We start from the raw sequence: 25,522 nt of genomic DNA, 5'->3' as shown, positions 1-25,522 counted from the left end.
AGCTAGCGACATCAGTGTGCTCCTATGGTTGGGTTGTTGGTTTCTCCAAAGAAAGCAGGAATGGGAGGAGGAAGAAGGTAGGAAGGAAGGAAGTCAGGTGCGTGAGGGGTAGGGAGCCAAGCTCAGAGTGGAGAGAGCAATCAGGGAGAACTTCCTGGAGGTGGGACCATGAGTTGAGTCCACTCTGCACAGAGAAGGACGGCAGTGAGCCGGGGTGCAGTGAGACTGATGCACGAGGCTCTCAGGGCTGTGAATCCCAACGGGTCTGTGCAAAGGCCTCGTGGCAGGTGTGGAGAAACTGTGCAACAGGCCGGCTGCCATGGGAGTATGCAGATGCAGGCTAGGTCTGCTCTAGCCTGGAGGACGTTGTTAGGTTTGGAGACAGAAAAGCAGGCCTGTCGCTCACACCACTTTCCGCAAAGTCTGTCCCCCAGCAGTGTGCCCTGCGGTCTGCCCGGAGCAAGGCATCGCGGAGTCTGCTCCCCAGAAACGCCCCCCGAAGTCCAGGCCCCCAGAAACACCCCCTGCAGCCTGCCCCCCCAGCAGAGCACCCAGTGCCATTGGCCCTGCCCCCCGCAGAGCACCCACTCCTTCTGGAGCAGCCGTGGCGCCAGCTGGAGCCCGTGGGGAAATAGAGGAGACAAAAGTGGGAACAGCAGGCTGAGGAGAGAGTGTCTAAACACAGGACTATTTGGGGATCGTCTTTTATTCTTGGTTTGAAGTTGGTCCGCCCTCCAGCATTGTGGAAACGGCTCCCCGGGCCAGGCCCACTGCAGCGAGGTCTCATTCCCCACTGGTCACCTTAGAGATAACCTCGGGGCCTCAGTCTGCCCATCCACGGATGGGGCGGCACGGAGCCCACATATCAGCTGTGCGGGACAGGACAGACAGCCTGCTGGTGGTCAGCCCAGTGCCCAGCCGAGGGCATCTGAAAGGGCTTCTGGCCGCGAGGAGGAGGAGCTGCTCTCCGGACAGCTCTTCCGAGACGACGCAGAGGGACGGAATCAGCCAGTCTGCTCCAATTCCCACTGATGATGTCCATGTGTCATTAGCGCCAATTAGCAGAGGATGGAGGCAAAGTGTTTGGCCTGGGGCAGGGGCTGGTGGGAGGGTCAGCAGGACAATTGAATTCCCCACCAGACAAATGTGATTACCAGGGCAGCCTGGACCCACCCCCTAGAGGGCCCGGACATAAATGGCCAGGTGGGGCGGCCAAGCGCACCCAGCCATGAAGGTCCCCAGCCCCAGCGTGCGCGAGGCGGCCTCCATGTACGGCACAGCGGTGGCCATCTTCCTGGTCATCCTGGTGGCCGCGCTGCAGGGCTCGGAACCCCCGGAGAGCCCCTTTCCTTACCGCATCCCCCTGGACCCCGAGGGGACCCTGGAGCTCTCCTGGAATGTCAGCTACGTGCAGGAGACCATCCACTTCCAGCTCCTGGTGCGGGAGCTCAAGGCTGGGGTCCTGTTTGGGATGTCGGACCGTGGTGAGTTGGAGAACGCTGACCTGGTCGTGCTCTGGACTGATGGGGACAGTGCCTATTTTGGGGTAAGTCTTTCCTCGACCCCAGTGCTGCTGACCTGGCCCTGACCCGGCCCTCAGCCAGCCTTCATCCTACACTGGCCCTCCTTGACCCAGCAAAGGAAGTTTTTCTCTTGCCTCTCTGCATTTGCTCTGATCTTAGCTTGTATCCCAAGCTTGGCATCTCAGGGATGCCAATTTATGGACAAAATGGGAAAGAGGTGTCTTCCATGGCCCTCGATTGCACATTCCAAAGAACATAACCCAGCGTGCCCGAGGAGCGTGACCACAGGACCCGTGCATCCCATAGACGCACACTACCCCACCCGCCCCACCCTCATGAGGCAGACCCCGCGTCCCCACTCTCACAAACAGTGCACCACACCCTCCCAAGCGGGCCTCCTGGTTGTACGTGGCCAAACGAGCACTTGGCGTGTGCACCCGCTGCCCAGGAGGCAGCACACACAGACCTAGTGCTTGCACATGTGGGGGCCCGAGCAGGTGCCGAGTGCCCTCCCACCAGGTGTGGAACACACCCACGGAGCTGAGCGGGACACTAAGGGTGTGCTCTTGACGCCTGCTTTCAGAGCATACCCCCGTTCCTGCCATAAAGGGTGGAGAAAAGGAAGTTTCCCTTCAAACTAGAGAGGCTTGGGGCCCTCGACATGCTGAAGGGAGGGTCCCAGGGAGCCCAGCTGCCATACCCTGAGCCGCCTCCCGCCATCCTCCCCAGACGAGCCTGGCCACCAGGGCCTCTCGGGGGACAGACGAAACCCAACTCTCTCCACAAAATCAGACACAGGAGCTGGAAACGATTGTTTGAAGTCAGGAGGCACCTTCCTGATCTGTGAGTGGAGGGGCTTTCACTCCAGGGAAGCAGGGAGCCCAGCAGGAGCTCTGGGCTGGAAGTCAGGAGGGGAGAGTCGGACCCCTGCAGCTACTCCACGCTCCCGGCCTCGGCATCCTCCTCTCAAGAGTGGGGACAATAACCCCGCTGCCCCTTTTTGGGTTGTGTGAATTCACACGAGCTGACAATGACTGATCCTTCTGGAACCCGCCTGTGCTCCATCCCATCCCCACGGCAGCTGCAGGCACGCCCTGTGCCCATTGCACAGGTGAGGCCAGAGGCTGGGCGAGCTGGAGCCTTTGGCTTGGGGCCACCCACTAGGATCCGGTGCAGCTGCCCGATTGGGGCCCACCTCGGCCTCCTGGTTGCCCTGCCTCCCCCACACAAGGATGATCAGTGGCTTATGGGGTCATGGCCAAGAAAGACCCAGGGTAGCCCCAGCGGTAAGCCGTTCCGGGGGAGCAGGCAAGCTCCCGAATCAGGAGGACCAGCTCCTATCGGGGCAGCTTCCCCGGCTGCCAGGAGAGCCGGGTCGGCCTCACCCTCCCGCGGGCTGCTGCGAGATTAATCTGCGCAACCAATTCCTATGCAAACAAATGTCAGACTTGTTTTTCCCCCCTTAGCAATGTGTTCAACAAATACATTCTCGATTTCCAGCCCAAGGATCACAAGCTGACTTTCTGCCACTGTTTAAAATTAGTCCTTCTGCAGATCGCAGCGTCCCTCAGCAGGAGCTCATTGTGGTATCTTTCTCCAGGGAAAACTTTGCGAAATCTTTTGCAGCTTTCTTTTTTCTTAAGGAAATTAAGAAAACATGCTTTAGCCCTGGATGCAGGGTTAAGAAAAAAAAACCCAAGGCCAAGGAGGCGTGGTGTCTTGAGTGGATCAGAGGCCTGTTTGCGGTGGAGCCCCGGGAGGACTCCTTCCCCTGTAATGGCCTGGAGCCCCCAGGGTTGCTGAGCCTCAGAGCCAGCTGGGAAAGCAGCTGGGGGAGGGGAGGTCAGGGGTCAGGCCATGTCTGCCGTCTACTAACGTCCTGGGAAAATGCAGCAGGTCCGTTTCCTCCCTGGGCCTCAGTTTACCCTCTCCAAGCAAGGCTGGGACTAGGAGGAGGCGAGCAGGATGCCCAGGGTGCGGTGTTCAAGGCCGTGCTCACTCTCAGGGGTGTGCAAGTGCAGGGGGGCACCTGGCTTCTCGCTCGCCAGGCACCCCTGCTACCAGCAGTGGCCCCGTGTCTCCCCTCTCTAAGGTTTTGTGGGTGGTCATGACCCCCTCTCCACAGACCAAAGGGGCAGCATTTGTCTCAGGCCCCTTTCCCAATCACAGCACCTTCTCAGCAGTACAGACCCCTGGCTCCCACCCCGAGGTCTGGGCATCTGCGCAGCCAACCAGCCCCTGTGTGTCCCGGCTGGAGAGCCTGGTTCAAGGCCGCAGATGGCGTGAGTGGAGCTCGACTCAGTCCCCCGCATCTCCAGGCAGACACAGAAAGTGGGAGTGAACCCCCAGCCCTGGGTGGAACTCCTGGGATCTGCAGGGAGTGAGGCCCAGCAGCTCCGCCGGGCGTGGGGCACGAGCTGCATTGTAGACAGCCGACCGTGAGCTCCGGCCCCACGGCCCGGCCCTGTGCTCAGAGCCCCTGCTTGCCTCTGCAGGACGCCTGGAGTGACCAGAAGGGGTGGATCCACCTGGATGCCCAGCAGGATTACCAGCTGCTGCGGGCACAGAGGACCCCAGAAGGCCTGTCCCTCCTTTTCAAGAGGCCCTTTGGCACCTGTGACCCCAAGGATTACCTCATCGAGGTGGGTGGTACCCCACGTACCCAGAAGATCGTGGGAGGCGTGGACCACTCACTCCTCCTGGGGCTGTGTCCCCGAGGGGGGATCCCAAAGGCAGCCAGGCGAGGACATGGCAGCCTGGGAGAGGCCAGCTCTGCTGTCAGCCTCTGCTCCCTCCAGGAAGTGCTCCTGGTTGGCACAGAGCCGACAGGTTTCTAGATGCGGGGCCTGCCCTGAAGCCTCTCGGATTGGATTGGAGGGGTGTTGGCTCCCCTCCTGGTACATCTTCAGGTGGGATTCTGGAAAGAGCCCAGGAGCCCTGGATCCCCAGCCTGGCCCTGTTGCCAACTTCCTGTGAGGCTCTGGGCAGATCCCTTCCTCCTTGGGTCCTCAGTTTACCCGTCTATAAAGTGAAGAAGGGAGCTGGATGATCTGTAAGGCCCGACCGGCTCTGTCTAGGAGTTCACGGCCACCACAGATCCAAACCATGCGGCTCCAAGCCCTCCAGAGAGGGAGAAACAACCCGCCCTGAGCTCAAGGACAAAGTCCTCCTAGCTTCCTAGCCGCTTCAACCGACATCAGTCCTCTGGCGTAATCTTTCCGGCACGGCAGCAACGTGGCTGGTGGGGAGCTGCAGGGGGAACCAGGCCCGAGAGGGGAAGGACTTGTCCAGGGGCTCATGGCACAGTGGGGGCACAGCTGGTACTGGGAGAGGTGTCCTTCCAGCAGGTCCTCTGCGTCCCACCTTCCCTAAGGACGAGGCCAGGGCAGGGCGTAGGGGAGGCTCCCCTCTGGAGCCCTGAGATGCCCTCTGCGGAGGACAGCTCACGGGCTTCCAGGTTTATGTGGCCAGAAACTCAGAGAGCAAGTTAGCTGCCCACCACAAATATGAACACACAGGGATGGCCGCCGGGGCCCGGAGACCATGTAAGGCATTCACAGAGCCGCATCCTAAACGTGGATGCAGGTTTCCATTCGCGGCCGCGCCTGGGAAAGCCAACTCCAGCCCCCTGGCCCCCCTGAGTCTGTCTGTGACCTCCAGCTCGGCACTGACAGAGCTTTCCAGGTCTGCGTTGTCCAACACCCACGGGGCTGGTGGCGGCCGTGTCGGACAGCACAGCTCTGCCAGGTCGTACAACTGTCGAGAAACCTCAGTTTGATTTTTTTTTCACTTCATAGGAGGGTTGACTCCTCAGGCTGGGCTGTTGACTGCAGCAGAGGAGATGACCTACACCTTGTCCCCAGTGCCCCTGGGGGTGGTGGGGGGAACAAGTGTCACAGGTGGGCCAGCCGGCCCTGGCTCAGAGTGGAGCCCAGCACTCAGGAGTTGAGTGGATGCTAAGTGAATGGCGATGGGACGTATTTAGAAAGAAATGCATTTGATGCCCAGTGCAAACAGCAGCTTGGGTCCACGGGGAGCCTCAAGATCCCTTCCTCCACAGAGATGAGGAACAGCGTGTCAGCTGCCGGGCTAGGTGGGTGGGGACCTGGCAGCCTCCCCGGTTGTCAAGGGGGTCTGAGTGGGTGAGAGACCCGGCCCTGTCTCCGCTGCAGGACGGCACCGTCCACTTGGTGTACGGGGTCCTGGAGGAGCCGTTCTGGTCGCTGGAGGCCATCAACACCTCGGCCCTGCACACGGGGCTGCAGAGGGTGCAGCTGCTGAAGCCCAACGTCTCCGTCCCCGCCCTGCCCGCGGACATGCGCACCATGGAGGTCCGCGCCCCCGACGTCCTGGTCCCTGGCCAGGAGACCACCTATTGGTGCTACATTACTGAGCTTCCCGACGGCTTCCCCCGGCACCATATCGTCATGGTACGTGGGAGTCCAGCCCGGCCCTCCTCCAGCTCTGCTTTCCACCTGGGGCCCCCGAGGCCTGTGGAGAGCTGCCCCATCCGCAGAGCCGTTCGGGGTCCCAGGGTCCCGGTTGAGCCAGAACCCTGGGCTCAGCCTGAACTTCCTGCAGCCACACACACGCTCTGACCCCTCGCCCGGCTCGCTCCTCACCCTCCCGGGGGCTCCGTGCCCCAGCTTCCCAGCCTGGGACGAAGGCAACTGATGTCTTGATTTCTGTATGTTCCCCTGGCCTGGAAGGGCTGTCTGTCTGGCCACTTTCCCCTTCATGAAAAAGCAGCTCAACTCAGAACTCAGTTGCTCTAAACACTCATTGGAGCTCAACAGTAACAACATAGCTGTTGAATGTTCACTATTGGCCTGGCCCTGGGGGAAGGCAAGGTGGAGTGCCCACTCCAGCTCCACAACAGTCTGCACACAGTGCTAAGTATCCTCATCTCTGTTTCCGGTAGAGGACGTGCAGCCCAGAGAGGTTGTGTGAGTGCCCAAAGTCACACAGCAGGAAGTGGCCAGACTGACTCACAGCTATGCGTGGTCCCCCAGCTCAGGTTCAGCCTTAGGCAGCCTCCATCTCCTGGTCCATCCACTGCCACGTCCGCACGAGGACAGCTGCCTTCCTGTCCTCACCTTATCAGGGAATGACTTGCCTGGGTCCCCCTTTCCTTTGCCCTGGAGGTCGTCATGGGCTTCAGGCACACTCTGTCGGGTTCCGGGTTGGTGGCTCCACCCTTGGAGCCCTGAGCCCCAGGAGCACGCCTGGAAATGACCCCGCAGAATGGGTGAGCAGAGGCCCACGGAGGGGAGCTGCTGGGCCAGAGCCCCCGGGGGGCATGATTGGGCCGGCGGGCGGGTGTCCACTGCCCCAGGCTCACTGGTGCTGCCACCCGCAGTATGAGCCCATCGTCACCGAGGGCAACGAGGCCCTGGTGCACCACATGGAGGTCTTCCAGTGCGCTGCCGAGTTCGAGAGCTTCCCCCAGTTCAACGGACCCTGCGACTCCAAGATGAAGCCCAGCCGCCTCAACTACTGCCGCCACGTGCTGGCCGCCTGGGCCCTGGGCGCCAAGGTGAGTCCCGCCCGCCTCTCCCGGGCCTCTCCCGGAGGCTGGGCCCATTCCTCTGTGTCCCCCACTTCTCTGGTTGAGAGGCCCCAGCAGGGGGCTCCGGGGAGATGCTTGTGGGGCTGAGCCCCAAGTAACCCCACACCTGGGTGTCACCTGCCTGCCACCTCTTCTGATCCACGAGGGTTTCGTCCGGCCTTTGTCACTTTTCCATAAAAATGAAGAAGCCCCACGAGCTCAGGGACCTCATGGCTATTGACCTCCCTTCCCTGCTGGACGTGGGTTTGGGCACTGGGCGGCCTGGGGGTGGGCACTGGGCGGCCTCCGTGGGCTGCATCCGGGGCTTTTCATCGGCTTCCTCCACCCATCCAGAGGAGGGCCAGGGGGGCTGTGCCAGGGGCTTGGGCAGTGGGCTCCCCTAGGGGACACCAGCTCCCCCCACTCCCTGATCCAAAGTCTAATAGGGACATCCGTGTGGATTGGTGATGAGCTGCCCGTCAGTGGGAGAGCATCATTTTGATCCAGCTGCCCTTGCCAGCACCACCCCTTGCAACTCAGGCCCCACAGTCGGCGGGGTCTTTTCTCCGACTCCCGTCTGGGGCGCCCCTGGGGACGCACCAGTCTGTCTGCCTGGGTTGTGGTGCCGATGCCTGCCCCTTCCTTCCCCCGAACCCCGCAGGCCTTTTACTACCCAGAGGAAGCTGGGCTTGCTTTCGGGGGTGCCGGGTCCTCCAGATTCCTCCGCCTGGAAGTTCACTACCACAACCCACTGAAGATAGAAGGTAGGCGGATCCCAGGGGTCTCTGCCCGGCCTCTGTCCTCCCCTCGGAAGCCCTTACACTCGGCCACGTCGAGTCGGGAAGATAACTGGGGCGTCTGTTCCGCACGGGGCCCCACTCCCCAGAGTCTCCCGCCTTGTTCCACAACCCCGCGGCACAGGTCCCTCTCATGTCTCCTTCGTTCTGCTTTTCTGTGACGGCGGGGGCACCCTGGGCTGGCTTGTCGCTGCACCCCCAGATGGTGGGGCTCGGCACCTTCACACGGCTTCCGCGTGAACCCCCACCGCCGCCACCACTGTGCTGTCCCAGGAGCCCCCCAGGAAAGGCAGGCGGAGGCGGCTGGCATGCCCATGTGGCAGATGACGAAGTGAAGGCCCAGTGGTGGAGGGACTGTGAGGGGCCGTGAGGGGAGCAGGAGGAGCCAGGGGTCTGGGCCTGGGTGTCTCCAGGGCCTCGGTCTCACAGCCCTGCAATGGCTGAGCCCACCCAAGACCCAGGCAAGGCTTGTCTGACTCCACAGCGTGAAGAATCTCCTAGACAGTGGACCCGTCTGTAAACGCCCCCCGCTCCTTGTGCTCTATCCTCACTTTGTGTCACCAGCCAGAGCAGAAGGATGGCGTCAGGGCGTGTGGACAAGTGGTTCAGGGCAAGGGGGCCTCAGGCCCGAGCAGGGTCCCATGCGCGTTTGCCCTGGAAGTGACTTCTCTGAGGCTGCTCAGACCAGTAGACCCCTCTCCTGGACGGGGTAACCCGCCAGCACCCATGTGTGTGATGATGCTGCCCTCCCCAGAGCAGGCCGGGCGGGACAGGGCACCTGGCAGGACGGCAGCACGGCAGGATGCAGGCTATTATGGAGCCAGCGTGGTCCCTGCCCAGAACCCACCCTGGTGGCCTGACCGTTGGCGTGCACTGCCCCAGGACTGGGCAGGGGAAGGGAAGAGCCCTGGCTTGGCTGCGGCGTTTCTGGCTGTGAGCTTCCCTCCCGCGCCTCCGAGCACTTGACACCAGAGCACATGCCTGCTGTGAGTGTGAGCCTGACGGGCTTTCCCACTCACGGGTTTCGTGTCAGGGTGGGCTCCTGGGCCTCTCTAACCAACCCCCCCAGCGGCACAGCGTGCCGCCTGGAAAGGCCTCTGGGGCGTGTGTTTGAGCCTCCTGTTTTCCCCGCACGGTAAGGATGGCCTAAGAAATGCAGGCCCAGGGTCTTCGCTCCTCAGTGCGTGTTGAGGGACACTGTGAGTGACGTTGCTCCAGGTGCCGAGGGAGACCTCTAGATGTGCACGGCACACCCACGCCCTCCGCGGACCGCTGGGAGGGAGAGAAGTCACGGGCTTGGGTACGCACCCGCACTCACACACACATCCACACACACACAGGCGGGAAGGAGCCAGGGCAGGAGGGAGACACAAGCAACGTGCAGGAGGGGATAAAGGGGAGTCCCTGTGCCTGGGTGGCTTCATGGCAGCCTTGGCCCTGGGCCTGGGAGGACGAGAATTTTCAGCGTAAGCTGCCAGGTGCCAAATTCCAGATCGAGGGAACAGTCTGTGCGGAGACAAGGAGGTGGTAAATGGAGAGCGTGTCCCGGGAACACAGGTGGTCCAGACTGGCTGCAGTGTAGGGGATGGGAAAGCTAGCTGGGGGCAGATAGTGGGGGCTGCTGGATCACCCTGTGCCTGAAGGTGGACAACCAGAGTTGGTCTTTAGGATGGCAATGCCAGTTGATATGGTATCAGAAACTGAAAATATTTCCCTCTGTCTATTGCACCAGCATCTTCCACCATACATAGCCACATAGCCTGTTTCTTCTCACTCTCTAAAAAAAAAAAAAAAAAAAGACACAGTTTTGTGTAAGTGAGGGGCAGAAAGAGCCTGAAGTAAGAACATCAGCTCCAGGCTGGGTGCCACCCCATCCCTCCCTCGCTGGGTGACCCTAGGTGGGTGACCATGCCCCCTGCTGTGTTGGCTCACCTCCCGCAGCTGTTCCGAGGCTGGGAAAGCTCACGCACGTAACGCTGCCAACCCAACGTGGGCTGCCGGCGACTTCCTCCTGCCGGCATAACTAATACTTTCTGCCACCGTTGGCATTATCTACAGCGTGCACAGAGGAAGGCATAAGTCAGCTGGGGCCTTAGCATGATACGGGATTTATTGCTCATTTAAAACCTGAAAGCAAATGGATTTTTGAAAACTCCTTAAGCGTCAGGGAAGTCTGTCTCTTCCTGATGACCTGGTCGTACTTATGGATCTTTTGCCAAATGTAAGGACGCTCCTGTCACTTCACAAATCTGGAGATGGACCGCTTTTCTATAAATATCAAAATTCCACAATTATTTCATTATTTAATCACCATCTAGATTTTAACCAATTGCATGTCCCTTTTTATTACTATCCTCTGATGTAATCGGCCCAGAGACGCAGAGCTGGGTTTGGACGGCGCAGGGGGAGCACAGAGTAGGGAGGGAGGGAGGGAGGGATAGGCTGGGGCACTCTTGGCTCCACCCGGGAGTAGAGGAGCAGGGAGACCCCTAACGATGCCCTGGGCTCCCCAGACCCACGACCTTGGCCAGGGTCTCCCGCTCAGGCCTGGTTCCTCGTCTGTAAGTTGGAGAGGACGAGTCTTCAGTTACACAGGCTCTCCATCCGTCTCCAGCTCGACTGCACGTCCCCAGGGGTCAAGCTGTGTCCAGCCCCCTCGCCTCTCCTGTGAGGCAGCCAGGTGCTCTGCCCTGAAGTGCTCAGGGCCTCGTCACTGACTGATTCCAGGAAGGAGGGCAGGTGGGGCTCCTGAAGGTCACACGGTGGTGCGGCTCTGCCTGTGGGTGCCAGCATCCCCCAAACTGTGACCATCAGCTTTGAGTGGCCTCTGGGAGGCCTGCCCAGGGAGCTTCGGGCCTCTCCAATCAGCCAACCGCCAGAAGAACCAGCAGGTGTGGCTGGACCGTGAGAGGCAGGAGCACTGAAGTCTCCTATGGAAGAGGCCCTTGACTTTGAGCCCAGAGAGGCCCAGAAAGGGACAGTGACCTGGCTGAGAGCACACAGCACAGTGTTGACCAAGCGGGACCACAGGCTGTCCTGCAGCTGGTTTTCAGCTTGGACCACTTTGACCGCGGAGGAAGAACACAGGAGCGCTTACAAAGCCATCGCGGCGTCTACAGCTTCCCAGGTCTACCGCGGGCATCTCGCCCCCACCTGATTCCACAGCAGGTTTTAGTTACCTGCCTTTATCAAATCTTCCCCAGCAGGCAACTCAGTTTTCCTAGAAACAGCGGCTCTTTCTTTCCGTGGGGGTCTTTCACGGTGTGCAGTAACTGATCCTTGCACTGCACCTGCCTGGCGTGAACAGGTGCGGGGACAAAAGCTCTCAGCACACACTGCAGGTGGGAGCAGGTGTGGGGTGATGGGCACCGCCTCCTGGCTGAGGGTGGCTGGGGGTCAGTCTGAGCGGGGCGGGCGGTTGAGGGGCTGGTGCTCAGCCGAGAGGGCCGCCACTCACCTCCGTCCCACCTTCCCCAGGCCGCCGCGACTCCTCGGGCATCCGCCTGTACTACACAGCCACGCTGCGTCGCTTTGACGCAGGCATCATGGAGCTGGGCCTGGTGTACACGCCCGTGATGGCCATCCCCCCGCAGGAGACGGCCTTCGTCCTCACAGGCTACTGCACCGACAAGTGCACCCAGCTGGTGAGTGGGGCTGGGCTAGGCTGGCCCTGTCTGGTTCCCGCTGAGGCCCTGCAGGCGGTGGCCAAGGGAGGAGGGCATCAGTGGCTTTGGTTCCCCCATCCTGCAGCTTCATGAGGCTCCGCCCACAACCCCCGTGCACAGGAGCCTTCCCGCGGGGCGGTGTGGCCCCTGCGCCGCCTGCTCCAGCCATAACCATGGCTCCCACTCAGTCCACACTGCACGCCAGCACCTCCACACGCTGCCTTTTCAAATAGACTTTCACTCTGCGAGTACGAGGGACACGCATTCACCCCTAAAAACGCAGGCAGTGCAGCTCAAGATAAAGCCCCTTGGCCATAGGGCTCTCCCCCAGAGAGCCGGTCATTGGCTCTTTCATGTCCTTCCAGACTTCTGTACATTTCTACACGCCCTTCCGCGTGACGGAAAGACAGAGTTTTGTTTTGTGTTTGAAAACAAATTGGGTAGTACAGATTTGTCCTGCACCCTGCCTTTTGACTGCTGCCGGGCCTCGCACACTGTGGTTTTCACTGTGGACTTCTCCCGGGCCGGACCCGGTGGGGCTAGCGAAGTGCCTGGGACACAAAATACGAGCGAGCACGGGTTCTCAGGGCCGTGCCAGGACCCGGGGAGTGCAAGCCAGCGCAGAGTCTCGGAGCAAACAGTGGGGACCCAGCTTCCAGAGGAGCGGAAGCGACCCCAAAATTCTGAACCCTCGGTGCCCACTTGCCTCATCCAGTCGGGCCTGTGTTGAACTGTCCCCCTGTCAGCAGTGTCCAGGCTGCTGTCAGCTTCTCACCAATGGGAAGAAGGCTGCAGGGAGACCCTCGTGCACACGGAAAACGTCTTATCAGGTAGATCTCCAGCAGTGAAATCGCTGTGCACGGGGCACCCGAACTTCACTTTGAATGAATCTCCCACACTGCCTCCAGAAAGCCCAGCCCCGTCCTTCCTCCACATGGGCCGGAGGATGCCCCGTCCTTAGACTTCCCGGCCCGCCAGGGTATCAATATTTGAAATATTTTCTCGGTCACTCAGGAAGAAAACTTTCACTGTGGTCGGTTTGAATTTCCCCGATGATTCGTGGAGCTCGAGGATCTTTCCACCTGTCTTTGTTTTTTCCTGGGAATGTCTGCCCATGACCTTGGTCCCGTGTTTCCAGGGGCTTGGTCGTTGGTCCTCCCGTTGGTGTCCGGGAGCTCACTGCCGTCCTGGCACAGCTGGCTGTGAAGGTCTCCAACACTTCCTCGCTTCCCCACCCTTGCTTCTCACAAGGACCCGCAAGCACGGGTAACTTGCCGGATGAGGAGACCGAGGCTGCTGGGGCCACGGTGCAGCGGCAGCGGGAGGGTCCGACCCAGGCCTGTCTGACTCCTAACGCTGCAGGATGCGGGATGCGGGCTACGGCGGGTTTGCCTCTCCCACGAGTGGATTCACTGGGATTCATTCTTCACGCGGCTCCCGAGCTTCAGTCCTCCACCATCAGGCAAGCACAGTGTCCTCCAGCTGCAGAGGGACAGAGCCATCAGCTGGCCAGGGCACGTGTGCTCCTGCAGAGGAGCAGCTCCTCGTGTCCGAGACCAGAGCCGCGAGATCGTCACCACAGTCAGCAGCTGGCACTCTCTCCCGCGTCCCCAGAGCTTGCAAAGTCATGCGAAAGGCTCCCTGGCCTCGGCAGGGGCTGGGGAGTCACCTCCTTGGGGCTCCCCGGGAAAGAGTGGCGCCAGACCAAGCAGCACATGCTGCCCCATTGCCGGGACCCAGGCCACTTTGACCTCTTATCTTGAGAATGCCTCTCACCGGCCTGGAGGTCAGCCTTGCCTTGTCTGCCAGAGTCTCCAAACGCATCAGAGCCAGGAAATGAGAAGATCTCCATTTGCTCTTCCTGCCCTTCAAACAGTGCTTTCTTTTTGAAAATCCCACTTACGTGGAACACTCATTGAAGGGACTCCCAGGGAGGTCCATCTTACATCTCCGTGAGCAGATCACCGAAGGGGATGAGTTCTGCAGTCAAAGGTCTGGCGTGGTCCAGATACCCTTGTCCAAACAGAGACACCAAGAAAAAGCATCACATCTTGGACTGTAGGCCGCAGGACGGCCTCCACCCGTTGGACACCCGCATCTCCGGGCCAGTGATCAGCCTCTGGGGGCCAGAGGGGCAAGACCCAGGGCCCCACGGGTCAGCAGGCCTGGCCTCAACTGTCACAAATGTGGCCATAAGTTTTCCCAGTCTTCAAGGGGCCAAAAGCGATCAATCATGACGAGGGCAGGGACAGTAGGTGGTGGAGAAAAGGCGAAGTCAGATGACTTGTCGCGAGCACAGCCGTCTGGGGTCACTCAGCGATGGGCGAGGGGCAGAGAGTCCCTGAGCTGCCAGCAGAGTGGAGAAGGCGGAGCAGAGCAGGTGGCACGTGGTCAGAGAGACGACGAGGCGTGAAGGAAGCGCTTGAAGGGTCTAATCCGTCTTAGGAAATGTCCTCTCTAAACAGAGTTAACGTCAAGGTGGGAAAACGTCCACTGTCTGGGAAATTCCCTCACACCTGATGGTGCAGGGAGGGCCGGCTCGTCTCTCCTGTGCTGCCGCCCGACAGCTTCTGGGGACAGAGCTGCGGCTGTAATGCAAGGTGACGGTGACAGCAGGAGAGGGCCACCTGGGCTGTGCCAGTGAGGCAGGGGTGGCCGCCGGGCAGCTGAAGGGCCTGCTGGTGCCAGAAGGAGGCAGGCGCTGGACAGGACGGCCACGCACTGTTGTCATTTGTTGTCCACCGGATGTGGGCCTGCAGCACGAGGAGGCCATGCTGCCCTCCCCTTGGCCTCCCCCTGCCCACGGTGGGCTCACTTTAAAGTCTGTTGAATAAACGTATCTGCCTTCGGGGGTCAGGAGAGGACCAGAGGGACGCTGTCTGCCCCCGAATGAGCCCCAGCTGCCACTTGGGTAGACCTTAGCGACATCTCTTTTATTCAACGTGGGGTGTAACTGATCAGGGAGAAAGACGAGGCCCCAGCGACACAGACGTTCTAGGGAGGCAAACTCAGAGTCTCTGTTCTGTGGCCCATGGTCGGCACAGGAACCGGCAGAAGGGCAGCCATCAGGGTCGCCCACGTGGCCAGCCCTGACCCTGGCCCCTGTTCCACAGGCCCTGCCTCCCTCGGGGATCCACATCTTCGCCTCTCAGCTCCACACGCACCTGACGGGGAGGAAGGTGGTCACCGTGCTGGCCCGGGACGGCCGAGAGAGGGAAGTTGTGAACAGGGACGACCACTACAGCCCTCACTTCCAGGTAGGGACCCGCCCTGCACTCAGGTTGGGCCTGGTTGACCTGCTCTCTCCCGATGACCATAGAAACACCCCATTCCGGGCTTCCTTCTTCCGGGCCAGGCCCCAACGTGTGACGAGCGCCCCGCAGCCGGCCCGCTCCCTCTTGGGGATCAGATCTAAGGGCAGGGCTCTGGGGATGGATTCTGGCGTGTGGCCCATTAGGGGATTTGGGGCCCAGTCAGCCCGATGGTAACATCCGTCTTGGGTAACCACCTTCTTGTTCTAACCCCTGCCTGGCCAGAGGCCAGACGTGCAAGTCCTGGCTCCCCAAGAGGGGTTGTGACCAATGTCCACCCCCAGGGGCTTGTGGGGAAGGCGGCTGGGGGTTGGGTGCTTCTTGATATCTCCCCTTTTCCCTCTGCTCTGCCCACCCCAGGAGATCCGCATGTTGAAGAAGGTCGTGTCTGTCCACCCGGTGAGTGCCCAGTTAGGGACAGAAGGCCGGGGGGCCGTCCCCAGAGGGGAGAGACAGACAGCGATGGGGGAGGGCAGAAGTAATGTGGAGGTCTTTCAGAACCACGTCCACGTGAGGCAGGGGCCAGGGCTGTCCCGTGGTGAGACTCCCCAGGACTTCCCAGACAGGCCTGGAGGACGAGGCTAGAGAGCTCTCAGGGTGACACACGCCCTCTGCTTGATCAGCCGCCCACACCCGCCGAGAGCTTTAGCGGGAGACGAGGGTGTGGAGGTCCCCGGTGGGGCTGCCCATGGTGCAGAAGGGGAGTCCCAGGCCAGGTGGGGCTTACCCAAGTCACCTTCTGGCTGGGACGCCACCAACCGGCCCGCACACGTGTGGGGGCCAGGGACCACTGCAGGGTCCCTCAGAATTGAGTTGATGACTAAGTGCCATGGTGTGTGCCGTGGCTCGGTCCCACGGGGAGACAGGCCTGGCGTACCTGTTCTCCCCAGGTGGGCAGGTGCTGAGGGGTGACTGTGGCTTGGCTCCCCAGGGGGATGTGCTCATCACTTCCTGCACGTACAACACGGAAGACAGGAAGCTGGCCACCGTGGTAAGTCACCCTGAGCTCTCCCTGCCGCCTGCCAGGGAGCACGTGCGGCCTGGGTGTCCATCTGGGGACTTTTGACACTTTCTCGACGACACGTCTTAACTCCCCCGCTAGAGCGTAGGGTGCCGGAGGGCGGGGGATGCCCTCCCGCATTCACTGCACAGGCCGGCGCTTCTCGGGGTGGGCTCCCTGGAGCAGCAGCATCGGCATCCCCTGGGGACTTGGTAGAAATTCAGACTCACAGGCTCCAGGCTGAGCTGGAATGTGGGTGGTGACACCTGGCTCCTGCCGGAGTTGGAGAGCCACTGCGGTAAACCCGTGTCAGCGCCTGTGGGCTGATGCTGGGAGAAGGGCCTGAGCTGACAGGACCCCCTGGAGCTCCGTCAGCCAGGGAGACGGCCTGCCACACCTGTGCAGGCGACAAGCACAGTCACAAGGAAAACTAAAAACCAGGTGGAGGTAGGGGTGGTGGAAGGCGAGCGAGCGCTCTGAGTTGGGGGGCGGCAGGAAAGCCCAGAGGACAGAGACCCTCACCAGACCTCGGGGAACAAACCTGCAGCCGCCTTTCTAACCAACTGTTGACCAGCCAAAATACAGGGGCTACAGAAACATTCATTTTTATGCTGTTCCCTTCTGGGCTTCATCAACGACAATTCTGTGTAAATGTCCGGTTGGTCCTGCTCTGCAGGGAAGTGACACAGATTCATTTGGGCTGGACTGTGGACCGCCCGGGGAGGAGGGTCCATCCAGGAGAGACTCTGTTTTCAAGGCTTGTTGTACAGGCACCAAGAGATGCTGGTCACACAACATACCATCCAGCTGGGCTGCTTCTAAGAGTGAGAAGCGATGCTGTTCATGACTGTGCCTGGTCAACAGGCACAGACCACACCTGTCCTGGCAAACTGACCTCCCCGCTAATAGACCCTTGCTGGCCGCCTCATTGATCACTACGGCTCCCAGTAACCAGCCTGGGAATCAGGAATTCTGAGTGGACTGGAGTTGGGGTTACACCCCAGCCTGCCTGCCTCCCCCCAGGACTCCAGTCTGTGGCACAGCTCTGTGTTTTCATTGAACTGAAGTTTATCAAATTCCTGTTTGCAGTCTCATTTAGGCTGTTTCCAACAGCTTTATTGAGAGAGAATTCACATACCATACGATTCACCCAATTAAAGTGTGCGATTCAAGGACTTTTAGTATATTCCCAGATCCAGTCCCCCTTCACTGGTCCATATCAGAGCGTTTTGGCACTCCAAAAGAGCCCGTCCCCCCGCCACCTCCCCGCTCCCCACAGCCCTAAGCAGCCGCTGATCTACTTTCCGTCCCTGTGGATTTACCTCCTCTGGACTTTCAGATAAATGGAATTACATAACCTGTGACTTTTTGTGACCGGCTTCCTTCACTCAGCATCATGTTCCCGAGGTTCATCCGTGTTGTAGCACGTGTCAGTGTTTCATTCCTTTTTATGGCTGAGGCACTCCAGTGTGTGGAGGGACCACGCTTGTTTATCCATCATCTGTTGACGGACATTTGAGTTGTTTCCACCTCTCATAGCTTTCACACCAGTCTCCAAGGTAGGAATCTTTGTCTGTATTTTCACAGGTGAGAAACTGAGGCTCAGAGAGGGAAGACACTTCCCGGAGGTCACACAGCTGATCACTAATGGGCTGAGCTGGGATCTAACCCAGGAACGTGTGCCTGCAAAGCTCTTGCCACGTGCTTCGTCCCTCCCTCTGGATTTGGGGTGACAGCTGCTCAGGTCCATGATCATAAACTCGGGGGACAGGAGAGCTTTGCAGGCATGCAGCACCCTCTTTATGGAATCTCCAGGAGGTGCTCAGGACAGAATAACACCAGCCGCTACTGTGGAATGCCTCCTCCACGTGGAGGGCTCGGCGTTGTACTAATAACTCACCCTGTCCACGCTCAGGGCCCCTCTAAGCCTCGCCAGCACCCCATGCAGCAGGTGCTGCCAGGAAACAGTGAGGAGGGACAGCCAAAGGCACCCACTAGCAGGGAGCAGGGCTGGTCCCGGTGACGTGGGCTCAGTGAGTCGAGGAGTCGAAAGAAAGATTTCTTGGCCTCCCAAGGTCTGGCAGTAGTGCTGTTTTATTCAGAGACTAGGATGGAATAGCACGGGGACAGGACCCATGGGCAGTAAGAGCCGCAGGCATGGGTTGAGGGTAGGGCTAAATTTAAGGCATAGGTACATGAGAGTTATCTCTTTACAAGACAAAGGAAAGATTATGTAAAAAAGTCAGTAAAATGTTATCAGTGCAGGTGGGGTCTGGTTATTGGATGGTCCCATAACTTTAGATAAGAATCAGATGGGATTAAGTCTGGATGTCCTTGCCTTCCCCATTAAGAGTTTCTAGAGATAAGGTCATCCTCCCCTCTTGCTGGTGCAGAGAGGGAGACACCCCCACAGATGGAGACCTCTCTTACAAATGGAAATGTCTCTTAACAAAGGACAAGTAAATTCCACTTTTCAGACCCTCTTTCCTGTCTGCAGTTTTCAAAAGTAACCAGCCCCAAATAATCCTCATCACCGGGGCCAACCCCACATGTGCTGCCTCCCGGCAGAGCGCTCCTTGTGCAGTGAGTGAGGCTCCAGGCAGGACCACAGCATCTCCCCATTCTGCAGGAGAGGCCACTGGGGCCAAGGGGCAGGGAGGGACTTGCTGGACATCCCATCAGCGAACAGCGAAGGGGAGCCCCCCTGGGCTGACCCCCACCTATTGCTACTTCTGTGAAGGCCAGGCCTGGTGAGCACCCCTGACACCTCAGACGCCCCACCCCACGGAGGCCCCCACGCCGACCTGTGCCCTCCCCTCCCAGGGGCTACCTCACCACGCCAGACAGCCAGCCAGCCAGCCAGGGTCAAGGAGGAGGGCAGCTGGCAGCTCCCAACGGGCAGATGGAGCTTCCCAGCTCTGACCACCCTGCCCTGCGGATCCATCCGGAGACAAGGGCCTTTGAAATGCGACTCCTGTCCCAGGCGAGGACAAAGGGAGGGCTTCCGGGGGAGAAGAGCCTACTCAGGGCAGGACTCTCTTTTGAAGTCTGAGATGCGGAGGGTAGAAAACACTGGAATTCCCTCTCGATGGAGGCGACCTCCCCTCCGAGGCCAGGAGAGGACAAGTGACAAAAGCTGCAGCAGGTCCCCTGGGGCCTTGGGAAGTGAGGGAACAATACAGGTGAAGCCCCACCCAGAGGGTGCCAGACAGATCTGCTCACAGGGAATTTCCTTTTTCCATCTACACCGGGAGAGGGACTGCGCTGAGCCTTGGCTGGGCTTTTTACGGTCCTTCTGTTCTGCCAGGAAGTAGCAAATGCCTTTCTTCCCTCAAACATTCCCACCAGCCAAATAAACCCCCAGACCCACCTCACAAGGAGCTGGGAGCTGGAGGCCAGACAGAGGTCAGCCTGAGCTGCACCCCTGCACCCCACCCCGCCCCAGCCCTGCCCCACAGGCCCTGAGCTGGCTGTTCACTCCCCAGCTCTGCTTTCTCCAGCCCAGCTCCTCCATACCTCGAGTTCGTCTCCCCCTCCCCCTTCCTTCTCCCCCTCTGCCTTCTCCTCCTTCTCCCCCTCCCCTCTCCCTCCTCCTCCTTCTCCTCTCCCTTCTCCTCCCCCTCCCCTCCTCCCCTTCCCCTCCGTCATCTCCCACCTCCTCCTCCTCCCCCTCTCCTCTCCCCTCCTTCTCCTCCTCCCCCCTACATTTCCCCCCTGCTCCTCCTCCCCCCCCCGCCATCTCCCCCTCCCCCTCCCTCCTCCCCCTCCCTCCTCTTTCTTCTTCCCCCTCCCCCTCCTCCTCCTACGCCCCCTCCTACATTCCCCCCTCCCCCTCTCCTCCTCCTCCCCTCCCCCTCCTTCATCTCCCTCTCCCCTCCCCTCCTCCTTCTCCCCCTCCCCCTCCTCCTCACCCTCCTCCCCAGCTCCTCTACCTCCTCCTCTGGGCTCAGAAAGCAGGGAGCCAGCCAGGGGCTTACAGTGGACGAGGACTTGGAGAGCCCTGCTCTGCCCGCTCCCACACCATGACAGAGCTACAGGGCTGCCCTGGGAGACTTCTGTCACTGCCTCTGGCCACCATCTCCCCTTCTGGATCCCCTGCTCCTCTCAGAGCCGAGTTCCAGGAATGGCAGGTGGACGGTGCCAGGTCTGCAGCTCTCCATCTCCAGGCCCCGCTGGAGGTGGAGGGGACAGGTCTGGAGGCTGCGTCTGCTCAGGCCTTGCCATTCACCCTCTCTGGGCCTTGTTTGTCTGTCCGTAAAGTGGGCCCCCTGATGCCCCGGCCGCTCACCCCCTCGTACTTCTCTTCCTCACACTCGTCACCACCGGAGCTGAATTTGCCACTGACTCTGTCATCTGTCTCTGCTGTCAAGGGTGGGACTTCCAAGGAGGCAGGGACCTGGCTCCCTCGGAGCAGCGCCGGCACCGTGCAATGAGTGAACGAATGAATGAACGAATGCAGGGAACAATGTTGCGAACCGACCACAGCGTTCGGGCACGAAGCGGGGCACTGACGGCTCTTCTCGGTCTTGCAGGGCGGCTTCGGCATCCTGGAGGAGATGTGCGTCAACTACGTGCACTACTACCCACAGACACAGCTCGAGCTCTGCAAGAGCGCTGTGGACCCTGGCTTCCTGCAGAAGTATTTCCACTTCGTGAACAGGTGCCAGCACCACAGGGAGCGGGCTGGCCTGTGCTCCCTGACCCCGGGCATGGCAGGGCGGCCCCAACACAGAAACCCCTGGGCCCTGGGAGGCAGTGGGTGGCAGTGAGGAAGCCAAGCTAAGTTCTCAGAGCAGGGTGAGCACAGATGTAGCGTCCGTACCTCCATGCCCCCTTGGAGTGCCTGTGGCAGGCATCACTAATGGATCCCCACACTCATGTCCTGCTGAGCTGGACTTGGCCTGAGAAGCCCCCTCCAGCCAGCCCTGGAGGAGCCATTCCCAGCCCACCCATGGTGGCACAAGAGAGAGAGACGAAGCCCATTAGCCATCACTGGCGTGGAGCCGGGGCCAAGGCTGCGTGTTAGGAGGCCAGGCAGGCGCAGCCTGGGGCCACTCCGGAGACCCTACCAAGTCTGCGGGAGGGGTCAGCACACCCTGCTGGGCTCCCCTCCCATCTGCCCACCCAGACCAGGCTGTTCCTTTCCCCCTACCCCCCCCCCCCAGGTTCAATGGCGAGGAAGTCTGCACCTGCCCTCAGGCCTCCGTCCCTGAGCAGTTTGCCACTGTTCCCTGGAACTCCTTCAACCGGCAGGTGCTCAGCGCCTTGTACGGCTTCGCCCCTATCTCCATGCACTGCAACAAGTCCTCGGCCGTGAGATTCCAGGTACGCCTGCCTGCCGGTGACCGGGGCGCCCACCCTCGCCCCTCTCCCACGGCAGCGGCAAGTCCTGCAGCTGCCCGCCCCCTGTGCCTCAGGCCCCCCGGAGGACCCCAGTGTGGGGTGACAGGAAACAGAGAAGTCAGGTGGTGACAGACAGGCCCGACAGACAGCCTGCGGAGGGAGAACTGACAGCGCCGCCAGCAGAGGCGCTGGCCCTCCTGGGCGCCATCAGGATGGGGACTAATCCAGGTGGTGAGAGCTGGGCGCCAGCACCCTCCCCCCCCCCCCAGCCTAAGAATAAAGCGCAGGAGGAGGGGCGGGCGAGAAAGCAAACTCCTAGAGAGAGCGGTTTCGCCTCCTTATCTGAGACTCGCCATTCAGAGGCCTCTCCTTGACTCCCCAGCGCGCTGCCTGTGGAGGCTGGGCTGTGGCTGACCAGGCAGGGGAGGCTGTGCAGACGTGGGAGGCAGAGTCCTTGGAGGCAGCTGGGAGCCGGATTCATTGCTCAGTCCAACATCCCCAGCACCCAGGGCAGGGCTAACGCCGGCTCGTCTGAGGGGGGATGTCTGATGGGATCAGAACGTGGCACCTGATGCAGCCTTGCCAGGGAGAAAGGGCTAACAGCTCAGCCCCCCCAGGAGCTCTGGCTGCTTCGTTTGGGTGATGACTGAAGTGAGGGTGGGAAGCGAGGTGGGGGCCTGGAAAACTCCCAGGAGACGATGGCAAGTAGTAACGTGGGGCGGGCGGGGTGGGTTTGATCTGGGACGAGTTAAGTTGGAGGGCAAGAACCCAAGAAGTCGTTGGGAAAAGTGGCTGGGGAGGTAGTGCCCCGTTTACCCCCTCCAGCCTCAGTTTACCTCCTGGTTCCTTCCTTGCAGGGTGAATGGAATCTGCAGCCCCTGCCCGAGATCATCTCCAAGCTGGAAGAGCCCACCCCTCAGTGCCCAGCCAGCCGGGGTCGGAGCCCCGCCGGCCCCACCGTGGTCGACATTGGTGGAGGCAAAGGTTGAGGGGGGGCTGTTTCCTCGCTCCCCCTCCATGCCATCCCTGTGGACTCATGCCAGCTCTGTGCACCCTCACCCTGTCAAGACCCCCGTGGAATTAGCTCTGTGTGTCCAGGATGAAGGGGCTGGCCAAGCCCCTGCCTGGACCATGGTCCATTCCAGCATTCTCCCCTCAGGGACCCGCTGCATGGCTAAGAGGGTCCCACCTAGGACTGGCTGGACCAAGGCCCTGTCCACACCCTTCCGATGCAGAGTAAGGATAACCCGCCTTGGTGGTCTAGAGTCCAGGGGCCCGAAGCCCTGCCCATCTCGCCGGGAGGGGCCCGTCCTCCTGGGACATGAGCCCCGCCCGGCTGTGGGGCAGGATCCTCTGAGACGGCCCGCATCCCCAGCCCCTGCTGATGGTGACTTGTGTGGTGTGCCAGTGCCACTTGGATGTTTCCCCACGGAGCGGCTCGCCTGTCGCAGTGGGCGTCTTCCCTGAGACGGAGGCAGGACGAGCCACTTAGCTAGTTAGAGACGTGCCTGGGAAATTGCTCCACTGCAGGGTAAACAGATATTTTCGCCCACCTAAAGGGAAACCTAACAACAACCCTCACCACCACCGAAGACAAGACGGCGAAGATCCAGACAAGGATCTGGGCGCCAGCTCCTTGGGGAAATGGGGCGATTAGCCCAGGCTGCTTCTCTCCACGCTGGAACGGTGGTTAACAGACCATCTGGGCTCTGGGGTCAGACCTGTCAGAAGCCCGGTTCCATCTCTGGGGCTGGGTGTCACTCGGGCGGGCCATTTCACCTCCCTCACCCTGGGTTTTCTCATCGGTAAAATGGGGCCAATGCTGTGTGGGTTGATGAGATGATAAAGTCCCCACGGGGGCCAGCACCCGGGGAAAGCTAATACAGGGCGGTGTTGCTGCCACGAGAGAAAGCCTCGTCTGAACCTCCTCTCCGTGCCAGCGCTCTGCTCCATGGCACAGCTGGAACAGGCCCCACGCTTCCCGGGTCAGTCTCCACCTCCCCCCCTCGGAGCTGCCTCCCATGTCAGGCTGCTCTCTGACGGTTTCTGCAGAGAGTAACAGATGGGGCTGTGTTCCGCCAATTCAGCAAAACTCTGTGCAGCCTTTAGGAGAGAGAGGGTGATGGATGGGCCTCCCAGTGCCCCCTTTACCCCCCAGCAGAGTCAGCTAAGCGGCTCCTTCTCCTTCTGTGAGCCACTTCATTACAGACAGGAACAAACGGGCCCGGACGCTCTGCACTGCACCGTGTATAAATCACGGCTTCCCGCGCCGTAAGTCATGGGGCGCAATGGCTGTGAAACGCCAGGCCCCGATAGAAGCTGGAGCGCAGGCCGGCCCTTCGTCATCTTTATGGCCTCGGGTGACAGGTGGAGGAGAGGCTGCTCCCCAGAAGGGGCAGGCCTTGGAAGGTGGCCTGGAGCATGCCCAGCCTCTGGCCTTGGTCTTCCAGCCCAAGTAGACCCCTTCCCTCTGATCATGCCCCACTGCCGGCCCGGACTGGGGTCCTGGTGAGCCCAGAGCTCTGGGAGAGGATGTGAGGGAGACCCGCAAGCCTCGGGCAAGCCTGCCCAGGCCCACCGAGCCCTTCCTTGCTGGCCCCTGCTATCACCTTGTTCCTCAAATGCCCAGGAGGCACCTGCCACATTCCAGTCTCGTCAACAGGGGAGCCAAGATTCACAGAGGAGAAATGCCTTCCCCGGGTCCCCTTCAGAGGATTAGTGGGAAATCACACCCAGTTCCAGAACCTTCTGCCATCCACAGTGACAGTTCACACACACACTTCACTCACTCTCCCGCCCTCAGGCTGGTCATCCTCTTCCTCCTGGGGCAGCCTGTTGGGCTCTCCTACAGAGACCACCGCCTGCTCCCTGCCCCAACCCGGTGCCCGGCTCTGACAGCACCCCACCCAATCATCACATTTGGTGTCATTGATATTAGCTGCTACAGTGTGCACACTGGTTCTGTGCTAACACTCCCAATACACCTACGACATATGTGCTGTTTCTGCTCTCATTGACAGAAGGGGAAACTGAGGCTTCCAGAGAGCTCTGGAGCCCAGAAGTAGCCATGGTCTGTCTGACTGCAGTCTGGGCTCTCACCCTCCACTTCCTTATTAAAGAAGTAGGCAGAGTCCCTGGCCCTTGTGAGGCCTAAGCAGGGACCGCTGGGTGAAAGGCTTTATTACTTGAAAACAGCCTGTCAGCGGGAGGGACTACCATGGCCAAGCCCTTCTAGCGACTCTCCAGGCTCGCCTGTCTCCTGAAGGGTTGCAGTGCTGGGAAGAGCGAGGGGAGGTGAGAGTCTAGCAGCTTGTGCTCCCATTCCTCCCTCTGCTGTGTGGCCCTGGACAACTTGCTTTCCCTCTCTGGGCCTCCATCCTCCATCTGCCCACTGAGAAGGTTTCCCAGCTTCCTGGGGGTGGGGGCTGCTAAGGTGACATGACTCACTAGCTGTGAGGTGCCTAGAATCCCAGGCTGAGATGTGCTCACATAGGATCAGTGTTGAGAGGGCCGGGGGTGGAGGGGGTGGGGGTGTTCCCAGGCTGCAGGCTCCAGCTGGAGCAGACGGGTCTGCCTGAGCTGATCCCAGGATGCTCCAGAGCTGTGCTGTCCAGTAGTCTTTAGCCTCATGTGGCTATTTAAGCTTAATTTTAAATGAATTAAAATGATATAAAAAGAAACATTTGGGTTCTCGGTCACACCTGCCACATTTCAAATGTTCAACACGTCTATGTGGCCCGTGGCTACTGTACCGGACAGCGCAGATAGAAAGCATTTCCATCATGGCAGAAAGTTCTACGGGGCCGTGCTGCCCTGGGGGCTGTGGTCCCAGACAGCACCAGCTGAGCGGAGCTGCAAGGGTGCGGGGGCACACACATCCTCAGAGCTCTGAGCCTGTCCCCGACGGGCTGCAGGGGGCCTGGCTCTGGCCGGCTCTGGAGGGAGTAGCTGGACCACCTCAGGGGTGCAGGCAATTCCAAGGCAGTGTTTTGGGGAGAACGTGTTCGCGGCTGAGCATGATCACTCCTGCTGGAAGCCTCCTTGGTCCCCACTGCAAAGCATCAGCAGCGTCCCCATGTCGACCACCAGAAATACCCCACAGGGCTCCCAGCACCCCGGGGAACAGGCTTGGAACGGAGACTCTGGGTCCGCCAATTGTCAAAGGATGTCTCAGTCCCCGGCCCCCATCCCCCATCCTGCAGTGCAGATGGAGAAACTGAGTCCCAGTGGTGCCTGGCTCTTCCCGCCTCCTCTCTGCTCAAAACAAGCTTCTCATGATCGCCAAGTGCCCTGTTAGTCTCTGGGCCTTCTAAATGCACTGGAAGCCACGAGCGG

The 25,522-nt window shown here is 60.4% G+C and overlaps 1 protein-coding gene across 1 annotated transcript; it reads left to right on the top strand.

Moving 5' to 3' along the window:
• The first annotated feature begins 1,196 nt into the window (after positions 1-1,196).
• DBH (dopamine beta-hydroxylase) lies at positions 1,197-24,878 on the top strand. Its single transcript, XM_014863332.3, has 12 exons — positions 1,197-1,546; positions 4,019-4,165; positions 5,696-5,953; positions 6,883-7,059; positions 7,733-7,835; positions 11,346-11,512; positions 14,647-14,790; positions 15,205-15,243; positions 15,776-15,835; positions 20,377-20,504; positions 21,010-21,169; positions 22,045-24,878. The coding sequence occupies exons 1-12, from the start codon at positions 1,229-1,231 to the stop codon at positions 22,174-22,176; spliced, it is 1,833 nt and encodes a 610-aa protein (XP_014718818.2). The 5' UTR covers positions 1,197-1,228; the 3' UTR covers positions 22,177-24,878.
• Positions 24,879-25,522: the final 644 nt, after the last annotated feature.

This window comes from Equus asinus, chromosome 10 (assembly GCF_041296235.1).
Source record: "Equus asinus isolate D_3611 breed Donkey chromosome 10, EquAss-T2T_v2, whole genome shotgun sequence".
Taxonomy (NCBI): Eukaryota; Metazoa; Chordata; class Mammalia; order Perissodactyla; family Equidae; genus Equus; species Equus asinus.
Note: the sequence above shows the minus strand (reverse complement) of the source record. Positions and strands in the feature narration are given on the sequence as shown.